General features: G+C 49.7%; 1 protein-coding gene across 7 annotated transcripts; it reads right to left on the reverse strand.

Moving 5' to 3' along the window:
- Positions 1–8,010: 8,010 nt before the first annotated feature.
- On the reverse strand, positions 8,011–20,160 carry ZNF114 (zinc finger protein 114). 7 transcript variants are annotated; one of them, XM_058707943.1, is made up of 5 exons: positions 20,072–20,160; positions 19,276–19,361; positions 15,937–16,050; positions 11,906–12,032; positions 8,011–9,812 (listed from the first exon to the last, which is right to left on the reverse strand). In XM_058707943.1, exons 2-5 carry the CDS (start codon positions 19,276–19,278, stop codon positions 8,710–8,712), a joined length of 1,347 nt encoding a protein of 448 aa, XP_058563926.1. In that variant the 5' UTR covers positions 19,279–19,361; positions 20,072–20,160; the 3' UTR covers positions 8,011–8,709. The 7 variants fall into 7 exon arrangements, with proteins under 7 accessions (XP_058563926.1, XP_058563923.1, XP_058563929.1 ...); XM_058707940.1 differs by lacking the exon at positions 20,072–20,160 and adding an exon at positions 19,818–20,025; XM_058707946.1 differs by lacking the exons at positions 15,937–16,050; positions 20,072–20,160 and adding exons at positions 12,125–12,245; positions 19,818–20,023.
- Positions 20,161–20,437: the final 277 nt, after the last annotated feature.

Consider the following 20,437-nt stretch of genomic DNA (forward strand, 5'->3'; position numbering starts at 1 on the left):
TGTGGTTTCCCACTTTTTGTTCTTATGTGGAAGCTCTAAATGCCTTGGGCGGGGAGTTGGGGAGCAACGTTGGGGCACATCGGAGTTTGGCCTTGGCTTCAGTAACTGTCCAAAATGTGCCAGTTGGGGCACCTGGTTGGCTCAGTTTAATGGAGCATGCAGGGTTGTAGGTTCGAGCCCCATGTTGGGTGTAGCGATCACTTAAAAATCTCAAGAGAACCACACACCAAAAAAAATCCCCCAGAACAGAATGTGCCAATCAACGTTGGCTTTGACCTTGCCCCGGGAGCATGAATGACCAGCTGCGTATTTCACCGGTGACATTCCTGAACTCGTGGATGCTCTGTGATGCTGCAATCACGTAGGTTACTGTCACACACACACACACACACACACGCACACACGCACACAGCATCGCAGCGTCAATTATAAGAGCAAAACACTTTAATTGCACATCTGAGCTTTTGTGCACACCCTTTCCAGTACAGGTTACCTGGAGTGACAAATTGTGTGTTCTCTCCCCGCGAAATTCTCTCAACTGAACTGTAGATGCGTATTTTCACTGCAAGACTGTATTTGTTTATTTACACTGCAAGATTTATGTATGTATTTGCGTATGTACTTATTTACTTATTTTTTGAGAGAGAACGCGAGAATCGCAAGCAGGCTCCATACCGTCGGCATGGAGCCCAACGCGGGGTGTGAACTCACAAACCGAGAGATCGTGACCTGAGCTGAAATCGAGAGTCAGACGCTCAACCCACTGAGCCACCCAGGTGTCCCCTGCATTAACATATCCCCATCTTAAAGAGATATTTTGTTTAAGGGTCAAGCCAGTGATGTCGAGCCCTGTCCATTCAAGATGGACCTGGTTGACCTTCTGGAGGTCAGAGGTCATCATAACCCCACTAGCGATCACAGCTGGCTTCTCCACCTTTGATTGTCCAATTATTTTACTGGACAAGCGATTAATTCCAGGTACAGAATTTTAGGTACAAGAATTACAAGGATCCCAACAGCTGCATGCACATTTGAATAGCAAGGGAGTATGTTTACTAGGCAACTCTAGGAAGAATATTACTTCCTTTCTGAATCAACAAACTTTTTTTTTTTTTAATTTACATCCAAATGAGCATAGAGTGCAACAGTGATTTCGGGAGGAGATTCCTTAGTGCCCTTTCCCCATTTAGCCCATCCCCCCTCCCACAACCCCTCCAGGAACCCTCAGTTTGTTCTCCCTACTTATGAGTCTCTTCTGTTTTGTCCCCCTCCTGTTTTTAGATTATTTTTGCTTCCCTTCCCTTATGTTCATCTGTTTTGTCTCAGAGTCCTCGTATGAGTGAAGTCATATGATGTTTGTCTTTCTCTGACTGACTAATTTCACTTAGCATGATACCCTCCAGTCCCATCCACGTAGTTGCAAATGGCAAGATTTCATTCTTTTTGATTGCCGAGTAATACTCCATTGGATATATAGACCACATCTTCTTTACCCATTCATCCATCGATGGACATTTGGGCTCTTTCCATACTTTGGCTGTTGTCGATAGTGCTGCTATAAACATTGGGGTGAATGTGTCCCTTCGAAACAGCACCCCTGTATCCCTTGGATAAATGTCTAATAGTGCGATGGCTGGGTCGTAGGGTGGTTCTATTTTTAGTTTTTTGAGGAACCTCCATACTGTTTTCCAGAGTGGCTGCACCAGCTTGCATTCCCATGAATCAACAAACTTTGATAAAAATTTAAATTTCAATGCTTTTATTTGTTTTGAGAGGGAGGGAGAGAAAGAGTTTGCGCGAGCAGGGGAGGGGCAGAGAGACGGGAGAGACTCGTCGTGGGAGTAAGGAACATGAGAAACGCCTCTTTAAGCATTCGCCCCTTAAGTTACCCAAGAGACTACATCCTGGAGATGATTCTAAGATTGTAATAGATCCAGGAAAGTCTCCCAGCTTCCAAGGCACAGATGAATACATAGTAGGAGAGAAACACAGTAAATTTAGGATTGCTGCCACTGCCTTGCCTCATCCTTCATCTGGGACCAAAATTCATTCCTTTCTAGTTTTGGTTCTCTAATAAAATCCTCCGAGATGATGAATATGCTCTCTGTGTGCCTTTCCAGCTCTGAATTTTCAATATTCAGTAGCTTTGTTAGTATTTACACACGGGTGTTCTCACCAACACGAGGCCCTGTTTGAGCCTGTTTATTTTTTGATTTTTTAGTATTTATTTCAGAGAGAGAGAGAGAGAGAGAGAGAGAGAGACAGCATGAGCAGGGGAGCGGCAGAGAGAGAGGGAGACACCGAATCCGAAGCAGGCTCCAGGCTCCGAGCCGTCAGCCCAGAGCCCGACGTGGGGCTCGAACCCACGAACCGCGAGATCATGACCTGAGCTGCAGTCAGAGGCTCAACTGACTGAGCCACCCAGGCGCCCCCTGACGACTCGCATTTTTAAGCACGAGCTCTGGAACGTCATTAATCTATATTAAAAAGCATCAAAACCCCAGCAGGCCGGTGCAGCACAATCTTCTTGGCAAAAACGGAGAAAGGACTGAACTAAACTATACTTCATAGCACTGATATTTGGAGCACTTGGTGATTTCTATCCTCCAGGAGTGAGGCAGACACTAGCCATGCTGCATATAACCTGTGTGGCCTTGGACAAGTGTCTTAGCCTCTCTGAGCCCAGTGTATCCTGAATCGGGGCTGGCAGGGGACTCCCTGGGGAGGTGGCGAGAGACGACCGCTGGGGAGCGGTCCGGGTGCGAACACTTTCTCCATCGCAACCTTTGTCGGCTGGAAAGAAAAAGAAAACACCTGAGGATAATCGAGGCCATGGATAACTCTATCCTGATTACCAGTGGAGATTTATTAGAGAGTAAATCAGTTCAAGGGGACCGGACCGGCATTTCAAAACAGGAATAGAGTAGAATAAAAAAAATCATGCCGTACAGGGTGGCATTTCCCGAAACTATGGTGATGCGAGACGATTTCTTGCTGTGCATCACGGTCAGAAAGGTCTGGAAGCCAACAGACGGTCCCCAGCTTCGCACTGCTTTCCGGACCACCGCCGGGAACGTTCTGAGAGCCTCGCCCAGAGCGAACCCCCGTCTCTCGGCGGCGCTGCGTTGGCGGGACTCCGCCGCCAGGTGGCGCCCGTGTCCCGCCGCGAGAGGGCTCGGCTCGGTCCGACCCTCCAGGCCCGGGTTTCCTTCTGGTCCAGCGTCGCCCAGAGGATCCGTTCGCTGGGACTGGAGGCCCCGCCACGAAGACAGCTCCCGGAGCAGAGCGCGGTGGGGAGGCTTGGGAGGCCGGCAAGGGATGCGGCCATCCTGAGGCCCACCCCTCCTTTCTTATTCCGCAGTGTTCAGCCGATGCCTCTCTCTGTGCCCCAGACGGGGTCGCTGCTCCCAGAGCTCGCTTCCCGGTGGGGAGGACAGACAAGAAGCCACAGTCGCGACCCCGCCACCGCAGGGACGCCTCCCCGCCTAGGGCTTAGAGGCAAGTGTGGTGCCGGACAGCTGGCTGTGTGACCTTGGGCAGCTGGCTTAGCCTCTCTGTGCCTCAGTTTTCTCTGCTATAAAGTGGGAAGATAGCACCCACCGCACAGGGTTGGCGTGGGCATGAAACGAGTTCGTGTCCGCAAAGCACTTAGAAGCCCTAGGATTTCTGTGAAACCAATGGTTACAAATTCTCATGTTGCACCTGTAGGAACCGAGGAGGGAGGCAATGGGGCGGCAGGAGGAATCCCCAAAGCCACACCCTTCCTCGCCTCTCCTTGGAGTTGAGTTCAGGGATTGACTCCCAGCCAGGATCCTTTCTCTCCGCACGGTGCTCCCTGGGGGGTAACAGTGGCTCCAGCCCCCTCAGCCTGGTCTGGGGCCGACAGGGAGAGACTGAATGCATCCATTCGTGATCCGAGGACAAATCGGTGGGCGACAGTCGCAGGCGGTGGGGCTTGGGGGAGGGGGGGGGAGGGCCAAGCGCTCTTTCATTCACAGGCCGCCCCCGCCCCCAGGCCCTCCCCAAACACCCGGAGCTGAACTTCGCAGAGCTTTTGGGCACCCCGCAGCTGTGGACACCCAAGAAGGCCTTTGATGTCCCTTTTCCCCTCTCCTTTCCCCCTTTCTTGCCGTCACGGGTAATTTACGGATCGTAAAAGCCACTCATTGTCAGTGAATATGCACTGACTTTTCACAAAGTTACAGAGTCCTACAATCATCACCACAGCCCAGTCTTGGATCATTGCCTCCGTCCCCGAAGTTTCCCTCTTGCCAGCCTGCGGTCAGCTTCCTGCCCCACCTCCCGCTGGGGCGATCTTGTCTCTCCAGATTTGCTTCTTCTGGAAATTTCATACGAATGGAATCATCCAATTCATCTCCTGTCTGAAATGCTTTTCGGTTGGACTCGTGCGTCCGGTACAACGCAGCAATATTGACGGCTAAAATCAGAAAATAGATTCGGGAATTTATGCAGGGGCAGTAAACACACACAAAAAAATTCAAAATAAATTTGTGATGGGCCTGGATGGTATGTGGGGATCTCTTTATTGACTTCTATTTACGTATGTATGTACGTATTTATTTACAAATTGGTTAAAGACATTTATTTCAAAGAATTTTTTTTAATGTTTTGTTTTTGAGAGACAGAGTGAGCGCAGGTGGGGGAAGGGCAGAGAGAGCGGGAGACAGGATCCAAAGCAGGCTCTGTGCTGACAGCAGAGAGCCTGCTGTGGGGCTTGAACCCGTGAACCATGAGATCATGACCTAAGCTGTAGTCAGACACGTAAGTGACTGAACCACCAAGGCGCCCCGACTGACTTTTAACTGTATCTATCCATCTCTGTAGAATTTGGGTCGCCATATTTTCCAATTTTTAAAAAAATTGAGAAGAAAAATAAAAACATCAGGATAGAGAGCCACGCCTCTATATATGTCTTATCCACAAGAAAGCATGAGATAAAAGCTTGTTTTGTTCTTTCCTTTAGGCCAGTGGCCAGCAAATTACAGTCTGTTGCCCAAATCAGGCCCATGAGCCAAGAATGCTTTTACGTTTTGGGGGGCACCTGGCTGGCGGTAGAGCATGTGACTCTTGATTGTGGGATTGTGAGTTCAAGCCCCGTGTTGGGTGGAGAGATTACCTAAATAAAAACGAAACTTAAATTGGAAAAAAAAATAATCAAAAGACTATTTTGTGATATGGGAAAAGTATGTGTAATTCGAAGTTTTAGTGTCCAGAAATGACACAGCCGCATCCATTTGTTGTGTATGGTCTACGGCTGCTTTATGCGACAAAGGAAGAGCTGGGCAGTGGAGACAGGGACAATCTGGCCCACAGAGCCTAAAATGTTTCCTCTTTGGCTCTCCATAGAAAAAATTTGCTGACCCGATAGAGACCCAGAGTCTTCCACAGTCCTTGGCCTCAAGGAGATGCTCAGGAAAATATCTGTGATGAACAGCACAGTCTCAAAGGCCAGAATAACTTTAAGGTTTGAAGGTTTTCTTTCAGTCAGTTAATAAGCTTGATAATTTCATAAGTTACTTGGTAGACAGAAGAATGGCCCCCAAAGATGTGTATGTGCTAATGTCCAGAGCCTGTGCGTATGTTATCCTATATAGCAAAAGGGAATTAAGGTCACAGATGGAATTAAGAGTTGCTAATAAGTTGATCTGAGATGGGAGATGATTCTGGGCTATCTGGATGGGCCCAATGTAGTCATAGGTGTCCCTATAAATGAAAGAGGAAGGACTCTTAGAATCATGGGTCAGAGGGATGTGATGTGAGAATTCAACCCCTGTTGCTGGTTTAGATGGAGAAGGGGCCATCAACAAAGGAATGTGGGTGGCCTCTAAAAGCTGGAGAAGGCAAGAACATAAACTTTCCCCTAGAGCTTCCAGAAAATATAGCCCTGCAGACACGTTGATTTTCACCCAGCGAGACCCATTCTGGACTTCTGACTGCCAGCAATGTAACATGAGAGATTTGGGTTGTCTAAAGCCCCTATATTTGTGATAATTTGTTGTAACAACAGGAAACTAATACATGTGCGAAAGCCTGAACTTGACCATGAAAACACCCACTGCTTTGAAACTCAAAGGAAACTGTTTAACATCAGCAAGTTTCCTTAACTTCTGTGCTTCAGTTTCCTGAGTTATAAGAAGGAGATAAGCATTTATTTGTGGAGTGGTGGTGAGTGATAAATGGAGTGATATATGTAAAGTCTTCCACATAGTAAGGGGCTTTCCCTCAATATATGAATGAACAAAAATAAAGTGTTAGTAGAAAAGATGGTTAAAACATACAGTAAGCAAAAAACTCACCTGTAATAAAGAAAATGCCCAAACTCCTATGCATCTAATAACATTGTCTACAAATACATTAGGCAAGAATTGACAAAGCTGTAAGACTTCCATCAGGGCACCTGGGAGGCTCAGTTGGTTAAGTGTCCGGCTTTGGCTCAGGTCATGATCTCGAGGTCCATGAGTTTGAGCCCTGCGTCGGGCTCTGTACTGACAGCTAGGAGCCTGGAGCCTGCTTCGGATTCTGTGTCTCCCTTTCTCTGTGCCCCTCCCACACTCATGCTGTCTCTCTCTCTCTCTCCCCAAAATTAAATGAACATTAAAAAAACTTTAAAAGACTTTGAGAATACAATTCTCTAATGGGGCATTGTATTACAAGCTTACTCAGTAAAAGACCAAGAATCAAAAATTTTGTTAGTAAGAGAATGTGAAACACTCAAGAATCTTGACCATTCAGACAGGTACTGAACCCTGATCCCACCCAACACCAAAGAAATTCCGTGTTTAAAAAAATCTCCCTTAAAATGCTTCTTAATCAAATCAGGGGCTTGCTTCATCTACTTAGTCTAGCCACACAGTCTGTTGCAGCCACAGACACTCAAAAACATGTCCAGGGGAGTGAGGACTCTTGTGTTTTGAAGGTTGTGTTATTGGGACCGTGACCTTCATTTCAATGATCCTAAAGTTGCTTGTGCTAATTCAGGGAATTTCAGCCAGTCTCCAGAGAGCAGCTAGGAAAGAGAGCAATGGGAACTTAGTTAAGACCAAATGAGTGACACTCTCGTCTTTCGTACAGCTTTCTAGGAATCCAAGCCAGTGAATTCTGTCAGGGCTCTAAGATCTACCCACTACCCGTTATGAGAAAATGTAGAAAATGCATTTACAAACCTTCAACAGGGCTAACTCTGCAAAAACAAGTCTATGGACCCTTATACTTACTAAAGAGGATGAGAAGAATGCATGTGGCCAGGCAGTTGACGGAAGTCAGCCCCATGGGACTGAAATGAACATCAGAACACATGTCCCACAGCAGCATCATAAAGACCACATACTCAGACCATAATGCAGTCAAGTCATGACCAATAACAACCAACTGACAACAAAAATGTTATCCCAGAGCACACCAAACCCCAACTTGAATTAAAGGAGGCTCAGGGGCGCCTGGGTGGCTCAGTTGGTTAAGTGTCCGGCTTTGGCTCAGGTCATGGTCTTGAGGTCCATGAGTTCGAGCCCCGCATCAGGCTCTGTGCTGACAGCTCGGAGCCTGGAGCCTGCTTCGGATTCTCTGCCTCACTCTCTCTCTGCCCCTCCCCTGCTCATGCTGTCTCTCTCTCTCTCTCAGAAATAAGTATTAAAAAAAAATCAAGGGGCGCCTGGGTGGCGCAGTCGGTTAAGCGTCCGACTTCAGCCAGGTCACGATCTCGCGGTCCGTGAGTTCGAGCCCCGCGTCAGGCTCTGGGCTGATGGCTTGGAGCCTGGAGCCTGTTTCCGATTCTGTGTCTCCCTCTCTCTCTGCCCCTCCCCCGTTCATGCTCTGTCTCTCTCTGTCCCAAAAATAAATTTAAAACGTTGAAAAAAAAAATTAAAAAAAAAAAATCAAAAAATAAATGAGGCTCAAACGGGGCCTCGTGTTGGTGAGAACACCCGTGTGTAAATACTAACAAAGCTACTGCATATTGAAAATTCAGAGCTGGAAAGGCACACAGAGAGCATATTCATCATCTAGGAGGATTTTATTAGAGAACCGAAACTGGAAAGGAATGAATTTTGGTCCCAGATGAAGGATGAGGCAAGGCAGTGGCAGCAATCCTAACATTTACTGTGTTTCTCTCCTACTATGTATTCATTTGTGCCTTGGAAGCAGGGAGACTTTCCTGGATCTATTACAATCTTAGAATCATCTCCAGGATGTAGTCTTTTGGGTAACTTAAGGGACGAATGTTTAAAGAGGTGTTTCTCATGTTCCTTACTCCCACGACGAGTCTCCAAAGTGTGAATTCGTGCAAGGATTACACTGAGACAACCTTGAAGGTTTTTCCAGATTCCTTAGATTCACAGGGCGTGTCTCCAGTGCAAGGGGAAACGTCTAGCAAAGCTGAAAAAAGATGACAAACTTTCCAGAGACCTTACCTACATACGGTGTGAATATGTCAAGGTGTTGGGTTCTCACATTTCTGTCATTCAGGGAAGACTCGAACTCCCTCCCAAAACGTCCTCATGTGCTCGTTATTTCGAGAAAACTAATGAAACTTCTCCCACATTCCTTTCATTCGCAGGACCCCTCTCAACTGTGAGTTTTGTTTTGTATTTTTTTTTTCAAGTTTATTTATTTAGGCAATCTCCACAGCCCACGTGGAGCTTGAAGGCGTGACTTTGAGATCGCGCTCTTCCGAATGGGCTAGCCAGGTGCCCGTCAACTGTGAGTTTTTAGGTGGTTTTTAAATCTGTGAGAACTGATGAAGGCTTTCCCACATTCCTCGCATTTATAGGGTTTTTCTACGATATGAACCCTTCTATGTTCGGCAAGCTTTGAGAACTCATTGAAGGTCTCCCCACATCGCCCACATTTATAGGGCTTCTTGATAATGTGCTTTTGTAAGTGTTTGTTAAGGTGTAAGGAATATTTAAAGGCTTTCCCACATGTCTGGCATTCGTAGGGTTTTTCTCCGGTGTGAATTTCCATGTGTCTCACGAGAGACGACTGATACAGGTAAGATTTCCTACATTCTTGACATTTGTATTTCCCCCCTCCGGGCCTAGTCTCCTTGCGTGAGTCAGAATTTGCAGGGTGGGCAAAGGATTTCTCATCTTGCTTATTCTCATGATTTGCCTCCACCATACAGGATTGCCTCTGTGCCTCATGGATCAAGCTATGTCGGAAGGTGATTCCACACGGATCGGACGCGTAGGTTTTCTCTGTAACGTGAGTCCTGCATACATTGAGGCAAACGTCTTCACCAAAGGCTTTTCCAAATGGATCCCATTCATGAACGTCCGTCCCCATGCGAATGTTATTATGGCTGTGAAGCACATTGTTGTAATCGTGAGGCCACACGTTTGACTCCAGCCCTGTCTGACTCCTCACAAATGGGATCAAGACAATGCTTTGCCATAAGAGTCTATCATATCCGTAGTTTTTATAGATCTTTTGATTACTGGTTAGGACAGGATTTTGTTTCAGGATACCTGAGCCCCAGTTTGGGATACGGTTTCTTGAGGCATCTCTCCGGGAAGGCACAAGCTTGGAGCCTGGTTTAGGATCGTCCTTCGTCTCGCAATATTCACAGATTCTGACCGGAGACTCGCCCTTCTTGTGAACGCCCGCAGCTTGCTGCCACTTTGGGTCCCTTTGCTTGGGCGGCTCCCCCGTCTCGTGGCATTTCCAGTCTTTTCCCCACGGGGAGGGCCGGGAACTGCGGCTCACGGCACACACTCTGTTCGCTCCTTGAGGGGTCTTCTCGGTGAGAATGTCCTGCCGGGGGGTTGAGTTTTGGGTCTTATGTTGATTCAGCGAGTCTGAAATAAAGTGCACAAAAGTCAAGTTCTTTGTTGAGAGTCAAGGTGGGTTGGGGATGGGTTGGGGAGGATAAGACAGGGAAGTGCCCAGGTGGGTTTCTTGTCAAACGGTCACTCTGCACGAGAGGGAAGGAAGAGTGAGCAAGAGAGCGGAAAGACATCAGGGATTTGGGCCGTGCCGGGAGCCCGACTGCAGTGAGGATGGGTGCTGTGTGGACGGGACCCGCTACGAAACGCTTGTTCAGGGATCGAGGAAAGGAGTCGTCAGGAAGGTGTAGCCTCATGGAAGAGAACTGGACAAAGAGCCTGCCATGGACTGTTTTTGTGTCGCCCAGAAATCCATTATGTTGAAGCCCTCATCCCCCATGTGATGAGGGGATTTGCAGGGGGGGCCTCTGGGAGGTAATCAGGTCTAGATGAGAATGTGACGGTGGGGCCCCCACAAAGGGACTGGTGTCCTTACAAAAGCAGAACGGAGCTCGCTCTCTCTCTAGCACGTTGAGAACACAGCAAGAAGGCGGCCGTCTGCAAACCAGGAAGAGAGGCCTGGCTGGGAACCAAACCTACTGGCACCTTGACCTTGGACTTCCCAGTGAAGAGACAAATGTGTGAAAGCCACCTGGAACATGGTATGGCGTCAGCCCGGACGGACTAAGACAGAGTCCGTGTGTGACTTTAAAGGGGCACAGGTCTTTGGGACAAAAAGAAGAATAAAAGCCTGGACGATTCTGATGCGTGTTAGAGTCTTAGCTCGCCTCCCAGATGAAATGGATTCTTTCTTTTTATTATTCTTAAGGAGAGGGACACAGAGAGAGAGAGAGAGAGAGAGAGAGAGAGAGAGAGAATATCCCAAGCCCCACAGAGCCCGCTGCGGGGCTCAAACCCATGAACCATGAGATCGTGACCTGAGCCGAAACCAAGAGTTGGACGCTTGACCGACTGAGCCACCCAGGCGCCCCCCCCCCCGCCCTCCATGCCCAACCAATGTGGAAATGTTGATGAAGAACGCCTCTCAGCCCTGTGGAAAACAGCGGTGGTTCCTCAAAAAGTGAAACAGAGAATTACCATACGACCTGGCCAATCCACTTCCCGAGTATCTACCCACGGGAGTTGAAAACAGACGTCGTAACAGATACAGGTATAGGCGTGTTCACACGGTGGAAATAAATCAACTGCCCATCAAGCAGATGGGTGGAGAAACAAAATATAGTCTGGCCACAGACCATCCGTGATGCGCGGATAGCTGATGGCAAGAGGGCTGGACCTCGAAAGCATCGTATCGAGTGAAAGAAGACAGACACGGACGACCACATTTTGTCTCGTTCCACGTATATGAAATATCTAGCGTAGGTCAATCTACAGAGACAGAAAGCAGATTAGTGGTCGCCCAGGGCTGGAGGGGAGAGTAAGGGAGTGACCGCTTCGTGGCCCAGAAGGTCTCCTTCTGGGGTGCTGGCAGCTCGGAGCCTGGAGCCTGCTTCAGATCCCGTGTCTCCCTCTCTCTCTGCCCCTCCCCTGCTCGCACTGGGTCTCTCTCACCAATAAGCAAAAGAAAAATAAATTCCACCTTGTAAAATCCTTCCTTGTGAGGATTCCTATCTGCCTGGCGAGCAGGTGCAGGGGTCAACTTACCCCCCTGCACCATTCCCAGACCTGCTCCTTGCTCGTCCAAATGGGAGACCAGACTAGGGGGTGCCTCGTTGAGATCCTGGTCACGGTGGGGGGTGGGGGGGGTGGGGGGGAAGACAGCGGTGCCAGAAACAGAAACTCCCTGAAGCAGGGGTTCTGAAGCCAAGCAAGTAGGACTCTGCCGCACTGAAGCGGTCCCTCCACTTCCCTCACGAATGCGCCAACACCCTCTGCGCTCCGTGTTCACCCACCTAAGGATCCCCCGAGGGCTGTGAATCGTGAAGCGAATACAAATGTACCGCGACGGACAGAGTTCCCCTCTCATGGGGGGGGGGGGGGGCAGGGGCCGCAGCGCCGCTGCTTAACGGTCCTGGCCCCGTTTCTCAGCAGCCCTCCGGGAACTCAGGAAGGGCCAGACTCGCGTTGGGCCCCCACGGGTAAGCGAGGGAGGGTAGCATCCTCACCCACGGAGGCCAGGTTCCTGCAGTTCTCCAGCATCACGTCTCTGTAGAGATTTCTCTGCGCGGGGTCCAGCAGGGCCCATTCCTCCTTGGTGAAATTCACGGCCACGTCTGTGAAGGTCACGGTGTCCTAAAACAACACGCCCATTTGGGGCACGGTTACCGGCGGAGTCGCGACCCTTCCCGAGGACAGGCCGAAGTCCTAACCACCCCCCCCAGTACCTATGAATGTGACCCCGATTTGGAAATGAGGCATTTGCGGATTCGCAAGGGGTACCAGGAGGTCACGCTGGGGTAGGTGGGCCCTATTCCAATCGACCGAGGTCTCACAAGAACAGGAAATCTGGACACAGACACACGGAGGGGAAGAATGTCACACGATATTCTTCAGAAGTGGAGACTGGGGTGGGTTGTCTGCAACGAAGGCGGGCCAAGGAAAGGCGTTTGCCAGTCGTATATTAAGCCAGCCCACCTCTCGGGGCGCCTGGGTGGCTCAGTCAGCTAAGCATCCGACTTCATTTTGGCTCAGTTCATGATCTCAGGGTTCGTGAGTTCGAGCCCCACATCAGGCTGAACTGAGATGTGCTGAGAGTTCTGCTTTGGCTTCTGTGTGTCCCTCTCTCTCTGCCCCTCTCCCACTCGGGCTGTGTCTCTCTCTCTCTCTCTCAAAAATAAACAAACACTTAAAAAAAAAAAAGAATGAGTGAGATCTCTTATCCACGGATGTAAAGTGATATCACATGATATATATATATATATATATATATATATATATATATACAGACAGACACACACACAATTTAAGGGAAAGAGAGAGAGAGTGTGAGGGGGGGAGGGAGGGGCAGAGGGAGAGAGAGAGAGAGAGAGAGAGAATCCCAGGCAGGCACTACACTCAGCTCGGAGCCCAATGTGGGGCTCGATCCCATGACCCTGGGATCACGACATGAACTGAAGCCGAGAGTTGGACACAGCCGACCGAGCCACCCAGCTACCCCCAAACCCTGTTATATAGACTTTAATTAGGAACGAGGTAATGTTCACACATTCGATAAGAAAATCCCCCAAATAGGGAAAGTCAAATAAATGACGCCAGGAGCCCATCAAGCCGGCAGATCAACCACTTGGGGTGGAAAGTTAATTTGAGGGACGCTACAACCTTAGCACGTAATAATAGCCCGTCATCCGAAAGAAAGGAAACTACGCCTTACTGCTAGGCCAATATTGACCCTGCTTCTTACAGAAGATATTTCTTACAGAAATATCTTACAGATATTTTATTTATTTTTTATTTTTCTTTAATGTTTATTTATTTTTGAGAGACAGAGCGTGAGTGGGGGAGGAGCAGAGAGAGAGGGAGACACAGAATCCGAAGCAGGCTCCGGGCTCCGAGCTGTCAGCGCAGAGCCCGACGTGGGGCTTGAACCCACGAACCGTGAGATCATGGCCTGCGCCGAAGTCGGACGCTTACCGACTGAGCCACTCGGGCGCCCTCTTATAGATATTTTATATACACTGCAGGATCAGTCAAAGGGACTGTGTTCATAAGGAAGCAAGGCTTTTAGCCCGAGAAGAAAGATTTCAAATCTAAAATTTTAAGAAGTCAGGGGGGCGCCTGGGTGGCTCAGTCGGTTGAGCATCCGACTTTGGCTCAGGTCATGATCTCGTAGTTCACGAGTTCCAGTCCTGCGTCGGGCTCTGTGCTGACAGCTCAGAGCCCGGAGCCTGCTTCGGATTCTGTGTCTCCCTCTCTCTCTCTCAAAAATAAATAAAAACATTAAAAAGTCAGGGCGCCTGGTTTGCTCAAAGTCAGAAGAGCGTGTGACTCTTGATCTGGAGGTTGTGAGTTCAAGCCCCACGTTTGGCAAAAAGATTACTTAAATAAACTTAAAAACATTTTTTTTAGAGTTCAAAAGTGGCCGACTTTAGGATAAAGTATCAGCAGGAACCACACACACACACACACACACACACACACACACACACACACACTTCCCTGGCAAATCTCTGGAGAGAAAGCGCCCAGAATAAGCAGGAAGCCCTGAGAAATGGGCTGATTTAGGAAGAGAAAATCCACAGGGTGAGTCTGAGGGACCCTGTGCTGTCAGAAGGCGGAGAAGCCACCCTAGACTGTGTTAAGAAATACAGAGGCTGGGGCGCCTGGGTGGCTCAGTCGGTTAAGCATCCGACTTCGGCTCAGGTCATGATCTCGCGGTCCGTGAGTTCGAGCCCCGCGTCGGGCTCTGGGCTGGTGGCTCAGAGCCTGGAGCCTGCTTCCCATTCTGTGTCTCCCTCTCTCTCTGCCCCTCCCCCGTTCATGCTCTGTCTCTCTCTGTCTCAAAAATAAATAAAGGTTAAAAAAAAATTAAAAAAAAAAGAAATACAGAGGCTGGAAAGAAAGAAAGAAAGAAAGAAAGAAAGAAAGAAAGAAAGAAAGAAAGAAAGAAGAAATACAGACGTTGACTGTTAGGGGTCTGCCAATGGCCCAGTTTGGGAGATTCTGAACCGTAACTGTGCAACTGATTGAAACAGACTCGTTACTAACATGCGAACTCATCATGATCCCCAAAAAGGGGAAACCAAAGGGGCCATAAAACAGCCCTCTCGGGGCACCTGTGTGGCTCAGTCGGGGAAGGCATTAGACTCTGGATTTCGGCTCAGCTCATGATCTCTTGGTTGGTGAGTTTGAGCCCCGCGACGGGCTCTGGGCTGACAGAGCCTGCTTGGGGTTCTGTCTCCTCTCTCGCTCCCTCTGCTCCCCTCCCCCGCTTGTGATCTCTCTTAAAAAAAAAATTAAATAATAAATAAGAATAAAAGAAAACAAAAACCCTCAGGGGGCGCCTGGGGGGGGCACAGCCCGTTAAGCATCCAACCCTGGAATTTGGCTTCAACTGCGCCAGGGAGCGGTTACGTGGCTGGGACTTTCCCACGCACCAACTGTTCCCGGGTGGTCAACGAAAGGGAGGGGAGCGAGTGCCCGTCACACCATGAGCCTGTACGAGGAACGAATGGCACCTATGCCTGGTGTTTGCGCCCTGCCTAAAAGGAATCCCGCTCCCGGGGCGCCTGGCTGGCTCAGTTGGGAGAGGGTGCGATTCTTCTTTTTCTTTTTTTTAGTATATATTTTTTAATGTTTGTTTATTTGGGCGGGGAGGGGCAGAGAGAAAGGGAGAGAATCCCAAGCAGGTTCCACACTGTCGGCGCCGATCCCGACGTGATATGCACTGTGTACTGTAATTTCTATATGGAAAACTGTTGTGTGGGGCACCTGGCTGGCTCAGTCAGTACAGCATGCGACTCCGGACCTTGAGGTCACTGGTTCGAGCCCCATGTTGGGCATGGAGCCTACTAACAACAAAACAAGACAAAACCAAAAAACCTGTTGTGTGGATGCAAACTGCCACAATCATACTGTGAAAAACATTTCTTTTACACAGAAAACCTGATAGCCCTGGGGCACCCGGTGGCTCAGTCGGTGAAGTGTCCAACTTTGGCTCAGGTCACAATCTCGTGGTTTCTGGGGTCGAGCCCCACTTCCGGCTCTGTGCTGTCAACGGTGGGCGGAGCCTGCTTCGGATCCTCTGTGCCCCTCCCTCCCCCACCCAACTCTCAAAAGTAAATATTAAACATTTTTAATTAAAAAAAAAAAAAAAAGAGGGGCGCCTGCGTGGCTCAGTCGGTTAAGCGTCCGACTTCCGCTCAGGTCCGTGAGTTCGAGCCCCGCGTCGGGCTCTGGGCTGATGGCTCGGAGCCTGGAGCCTGTTTCGGATTCTGTGTCTCCCTCTCTCTGACCCTCCCCCGTTCATGCTCTGTCTCTCTCTGTCTCAAAAATAAACATTAAAAAAAAAATTAAAAAAGAAAAAGAAAATCTGACAGTCCCAAATCTACTACCTATAATCCTACTCCAAGATTTATATTGTGGAACTGCCTTCCGAAACTGAATCGGGTTCCCCAGGCCTGGGGAGGAGCCTGGGCCTGGGATTTCTAACAAGGTCCCATTTGTTGCCCATTTTGCTGGACTGCAGCCCGCACTTTACCAGCCGAGTGGCAGGGGACACTCTTCCGCGTGAGAAGCAGGAAGGACACCTGGACAAAAGTGATCCCGGCAGTTCTGTCCGAGCAGCAGCCAAGGTGGGGACGGTTCCACATCCCTAAGCAACAGAGGGGCGGACTCAGTGACACCCTGCAGAAACCTGGGAACTGCACTGTTTTCAGGGGAGACGTGTTGAGGCGCAAGGGGTGAGATGTCGCGATATCTAAAAGTCTCTCTCCGGTGGTTCAGCAAAAAGCAAACAAAAAAAAAGTGTGCACGAGCATCTGTGAACACACACGCGCATACAGACAGCAAACAGGGCAACCTGCCTACCTGACTTTACGCGACCATGTCTTCATATACAGACAGCAAATAAAGCAAAATATTAGCAAATCTGCAAATCTTTACGGTTCCATGGGTATTTGTTTTATTATTACTATACATTCACCGCAGGTCTGAAAATGCTTCAACTATACACTTAACGGGGGAAAAAAAGGAAGACCGAAAGAATGATCGACAGAACATTCAAGATGGCGGGTTGCCTGGGTGGCCCAGCGGTTGAGCGTTCAACTCTTGGTTTTGGCTCAGGTCACGGTCTCAGGGTTCGTGGGTTTGAGCCCCGAGTCAGGCTCTCAGCTGACAGTGCGGAGTCTGCTTGGGATTCTCTCTCTCTCTCTCTCTCTCTCTCTGCCCCACCCCCACTCGAGTGCATGCTTTCTCTCAAAATAAATAAACTTAAAAAGAATTTCAAGATGGTGATTAACCCCAGAAGGAAGCAGGGCAAGGGGGTCAGGCAGGGATGGGCCGAGGGCCTCTAACCAACAGCAGTGTCTGATTCCTTAACCTGAGGACCTACCTACTTATTACATTATTTTAAAAATTCTGGGGAGCCTGGGTGGCTCGGTTAAGTGTGCGACTTCGGCTCAGGTCATGATCTCGCAGTCTGTGAGTTCGAGCCCCGCGTGGGACTCTGTGCTGACAGCTTACAGCCTGGAGCCTGCTTCAGATTCTGTGTCTCCCTCTCTCTCTGCCTCTCCCCAACTCATGCTCTCTCTCTCAAAAATAAATAAAACTTGAAACAAAAATTTTTTAAAATCTATTTGTGGGGTACCTGGCTGGCTCAGTCAGTGGAGCGTGCAACTCTTAATCTGAGTCCCGAGCTCAAGTCCCCTGTTGGGCATGGAGGCTACAACTAAAATAAAATAAATTAAAATAAAGTAAAATAAAATAAAACTAATAAAAAATAGAATAATTCTACTTAAGTTTTATGTACTCTTGTCTTTATGAAATTTTTCACAAACTTAATTCATATATTAAAGCTTAATTTTATTTATTCTGCCATGTAATCTTACAGCCAATCCATCCTGGCTTTTGTTTTATTTTTATTTACTTTTGAAAAGATTTTATTTTAAGTAATCTCTATCCCCAATGTGGGGCTCGAACCCACAATCCTGAGATCAAGAGTCCCACACTCTGCTGACTGAGCCAGGCAGGTACCTCTCATTCTTGGCTTTAAAAAGCTTAGTAGTACAGGGGCTCACGGCTGGCTGTTTGTAAAGCGCGCGACTCTTGATCCCAGGGTTGCGAGTTTGAGCCCCGTGTTGGGTGCAGAGGTTGCTTAAAAATAAAATCTTTAAATAGCGAGAGAGGGGGAAGAAAAGCTTAGTACAAAAGAACTTTCTAATTTTTTTAGATGTTTATTTATTTTTGAGAGAGAGAGAGAGAGAGGCAGACACAGAATCCGAAGCAGGCTCCAGGCTCTGAGCTGTCAGCCCAGAGCCCGATGCGGGGCTCAAACTCACGAACCAAATTCCCACATCTTCTTAAATATACTGATTCCGTTTAAGAAAGAGGCAACCATACTACGTTGGTCTCAAAAATGTCACCGGTTTAGGTGGGTTCCCCTTGTATTCACTACTCTGGGGTTCACGCGAACCCAGGTTTTCACAAAACAGAAAGAACTGTGACCCTCAAATAATATAAAGTCATTAGGTGCTTGGGGCAAACAGGAGATTTTTAGGCAACCCTGCCATCATGAATGAACCGCCCCGCCTCCCAGCCATTCGTCCCGTCCCCCCCCCCCCAGTTGCAATCAGACAAGGATGAAACCAGCAGCAAAGACAAAAGGACTTTTGTCCCTCCCCCCCCTCCACCCTTACTCAACTGTTTTCTAACTCACTGATAAACTTTATCCCCTAAAACTCGTAGCCCATTTGACAACCTATCATATCGGAAAGAAGAGAACATTCCACTCTTGCCTGGGGGATCTTGAGTCACTGGGACAGAGAAGTGGCCTCGCCTCCGATCTGCAACCTGGGGCAGGACTCCTGATAAGGGGTTTGGGACACAACATTCCACATCTATCTTGACCTTGTAGTTTCCAAGGGAACGTCCAGACCAGATAACTCCTTTACCTTGGGCTCAGTTTGAGCCTATCTAAGCCCGGATCCATTTACATACACCTACCCTGAATTACTACCACCTCCCCCCCCACCCCCCCACCTTGGGATCCTATAATAACGCCAACCCTTCCTTCCGCAGGTTCCTCTCAGGTGCAATCGATCTCTTTCCTTGCAACAAACCATTACAACGGGGGTTCCAGGTGAGTCCCTGGCGATCTCAGACACATTATAATGTTTGGGACAGTGGGAGAAAACAAACGAACAAAGAGAATGTGTAATTTGGGGTCGTCTCAGGGAAGCAGGTGGGAAAGAAAACCCCCACGTCTGGCAGATAGAGCGCATCCCCCCTCCCTGTGCGCTGAGCTTCCCGTGAACCAGACCTTCCTGGAGGAGACTAAGGACAGGCAATTTGTTCAGACCATGGGGTTCCATGCTGACAACTTCACTTGAACTCCTTTCAACGTGTTCTTTTAGAAACGCTCTCTACGGAGGTCTCAGTCCCCCCCCCCCCCCAAGAAAGAAAGTGCTCACTGGACCAAACCCACGCCCCGAAATCCTTTCTCTAGGAGAGGAGAACCCGATGGCCACCCTCTCCATGTGAATGTGCCCGGAATTTTCCTAATCGCTGAGGGACTCCCAACACTTAATGGGTCTGAACAGCCCCCCTCCCCCGTCCCTGCCCTCCCTCCCCAACCCCTTCTTCCCCCCCCCCCCACCCCGCTGCACGCAGGTATCCCCCTGCCCACTCCAGGGACCACAGCGTGGAGGGACCGCCCCTTCCCCCGGGGGCTTTTAGGGCTCAGCACGTGGGCCACTCTCGGCTTCCCCTCTCCTCCAGGGCGGCGGCAATCAGGCTTCCGCAGACAGCTGCCCCCGACTCCCCCGGATCCGACCCGGTCCCGCCCGCGGTGTTGGATCGTGCGACAAGCCGGCACACTCACCATCCCCGCTGCACCGGCTTCTGGACGCGTCTGTGGGTGGCGCCGCCCAAGAGCTCATTCCCTGCAACGGATAGAGGGTTGCAGGGCTGCAGACGAGAGGGGTGGGATTGCAAAAAGAACAACTAAATAAGCAAATAAAATAAAAAACCACGCCCTCACCACCACCCCCCCCCCCCCCCCCAACAGGGATCGACGACAGAGATTCATCCTGCGCGGGCCTTTTGTATCTGCTTCCGGACCCCGGCTCCTCAAAATGGACGGTTTAAGGGGTGGGAGCAGGGGAAGGAGGAGCCAGCAGGAAGGGGATCCCGGGACTTGCCCCCCGCCCCCGAGCCCCACCCTGGGACCCCACCCCCCACCCCCCACCCTCGCACCCAGGGTCTCCCCAGCCACTTCTGCTCCTTAGAGGCGTCCAGAAAGAGAGGCGCTTCCCAAGGAAAGGAAGACTTTTTTCTGCCCTGGAAGAGGACACGGTCGGGAGGAGGGGTCCTCAGTTTCCCTCTCAGGCCTCCCCCTTCTTTTCCTTCCGCCGCCTTCCTCACCCCGCGAGCGTTGACCAGCCGGTGACCTGCGAGGTCCGCGCCAACAGTTGTAACAAAATACTGTGCTGACCGTTACTGGGACTGAACCGGCGACCCTCCCGCGAGGAACGAGAACGTCCTCCGATCCCCGATTCCAGGGAAAGAGAACAGCTGCCTGAATCCAGCCGGCGAGGACGCGGCCCCCGCTCCCCGCGACCCTGTTAAAACAACAACAACAACAACAACAACAACAACAACAACAACAAATCACCTACATCTGTTTAAACTGGAGGGTCACCTGACCTGCAGGTGCCGGCGAAGAGCGTCCGCGGAATAACTTCAACCCCGACTGGGGATTTCTTTTGGAAGGTCCCCAGCCAGGCCTGATTAACATCCCCGCCCCCCCAACCCCGCCCCGTTCCCGCCCCCGCCCCGCCCCACCTCCACCCCTCCTCCCCTCCTCCCCTTCCCCAAAGACGGAGGCCAGCCCAGCCAGCTCCCCCGCTCTCTAGGAAAGGGCAGGGAACCGCTAAAAGTCAAGTCAATTAACCTTTTATGAAATGTCTCCTCTCTAGGAATGCAATTCTACCCTAAAGCTTACATTGTCTATTAGTACCCTGCACCTAAACTCCTCTTTTAAA

This window comes from Neofelis nebulosa, chromosome 17, assembly GCF_028018385.1.
Source record: "Neofelis nebulosa isolate mNeoNeb1 chromosome 17, mNeoNeb1.pri, whole genome shotgun sequence".
Classification (NCBI taxonomy): Eukaryota; Metazoa; Chordata; class Mammalia; order Carnivora; family Felidae; genus Neofelis; species Neofelis nebulosa.

Excerpts from the sequence above, each read along its gene's own strand:
- ZNF114 (XM_058707943.1), bottom strand. Across the intron at positions 12,033-15,936 it reads TGTCCCCTGCCACTCGGCTG|GACACCGTGACCTTCACAGA; the intron begins GTAAAGTGCGGG and ends GTGTTGTTTTAG. Across the intron at positions 9,813-11,905 it reads CAGGAACCTGGCCTCCGTGG|ACTCGCTGAATCAACATAAG; the intron begins GTGAGGATGCTA and ends ACTTTATTTCAG.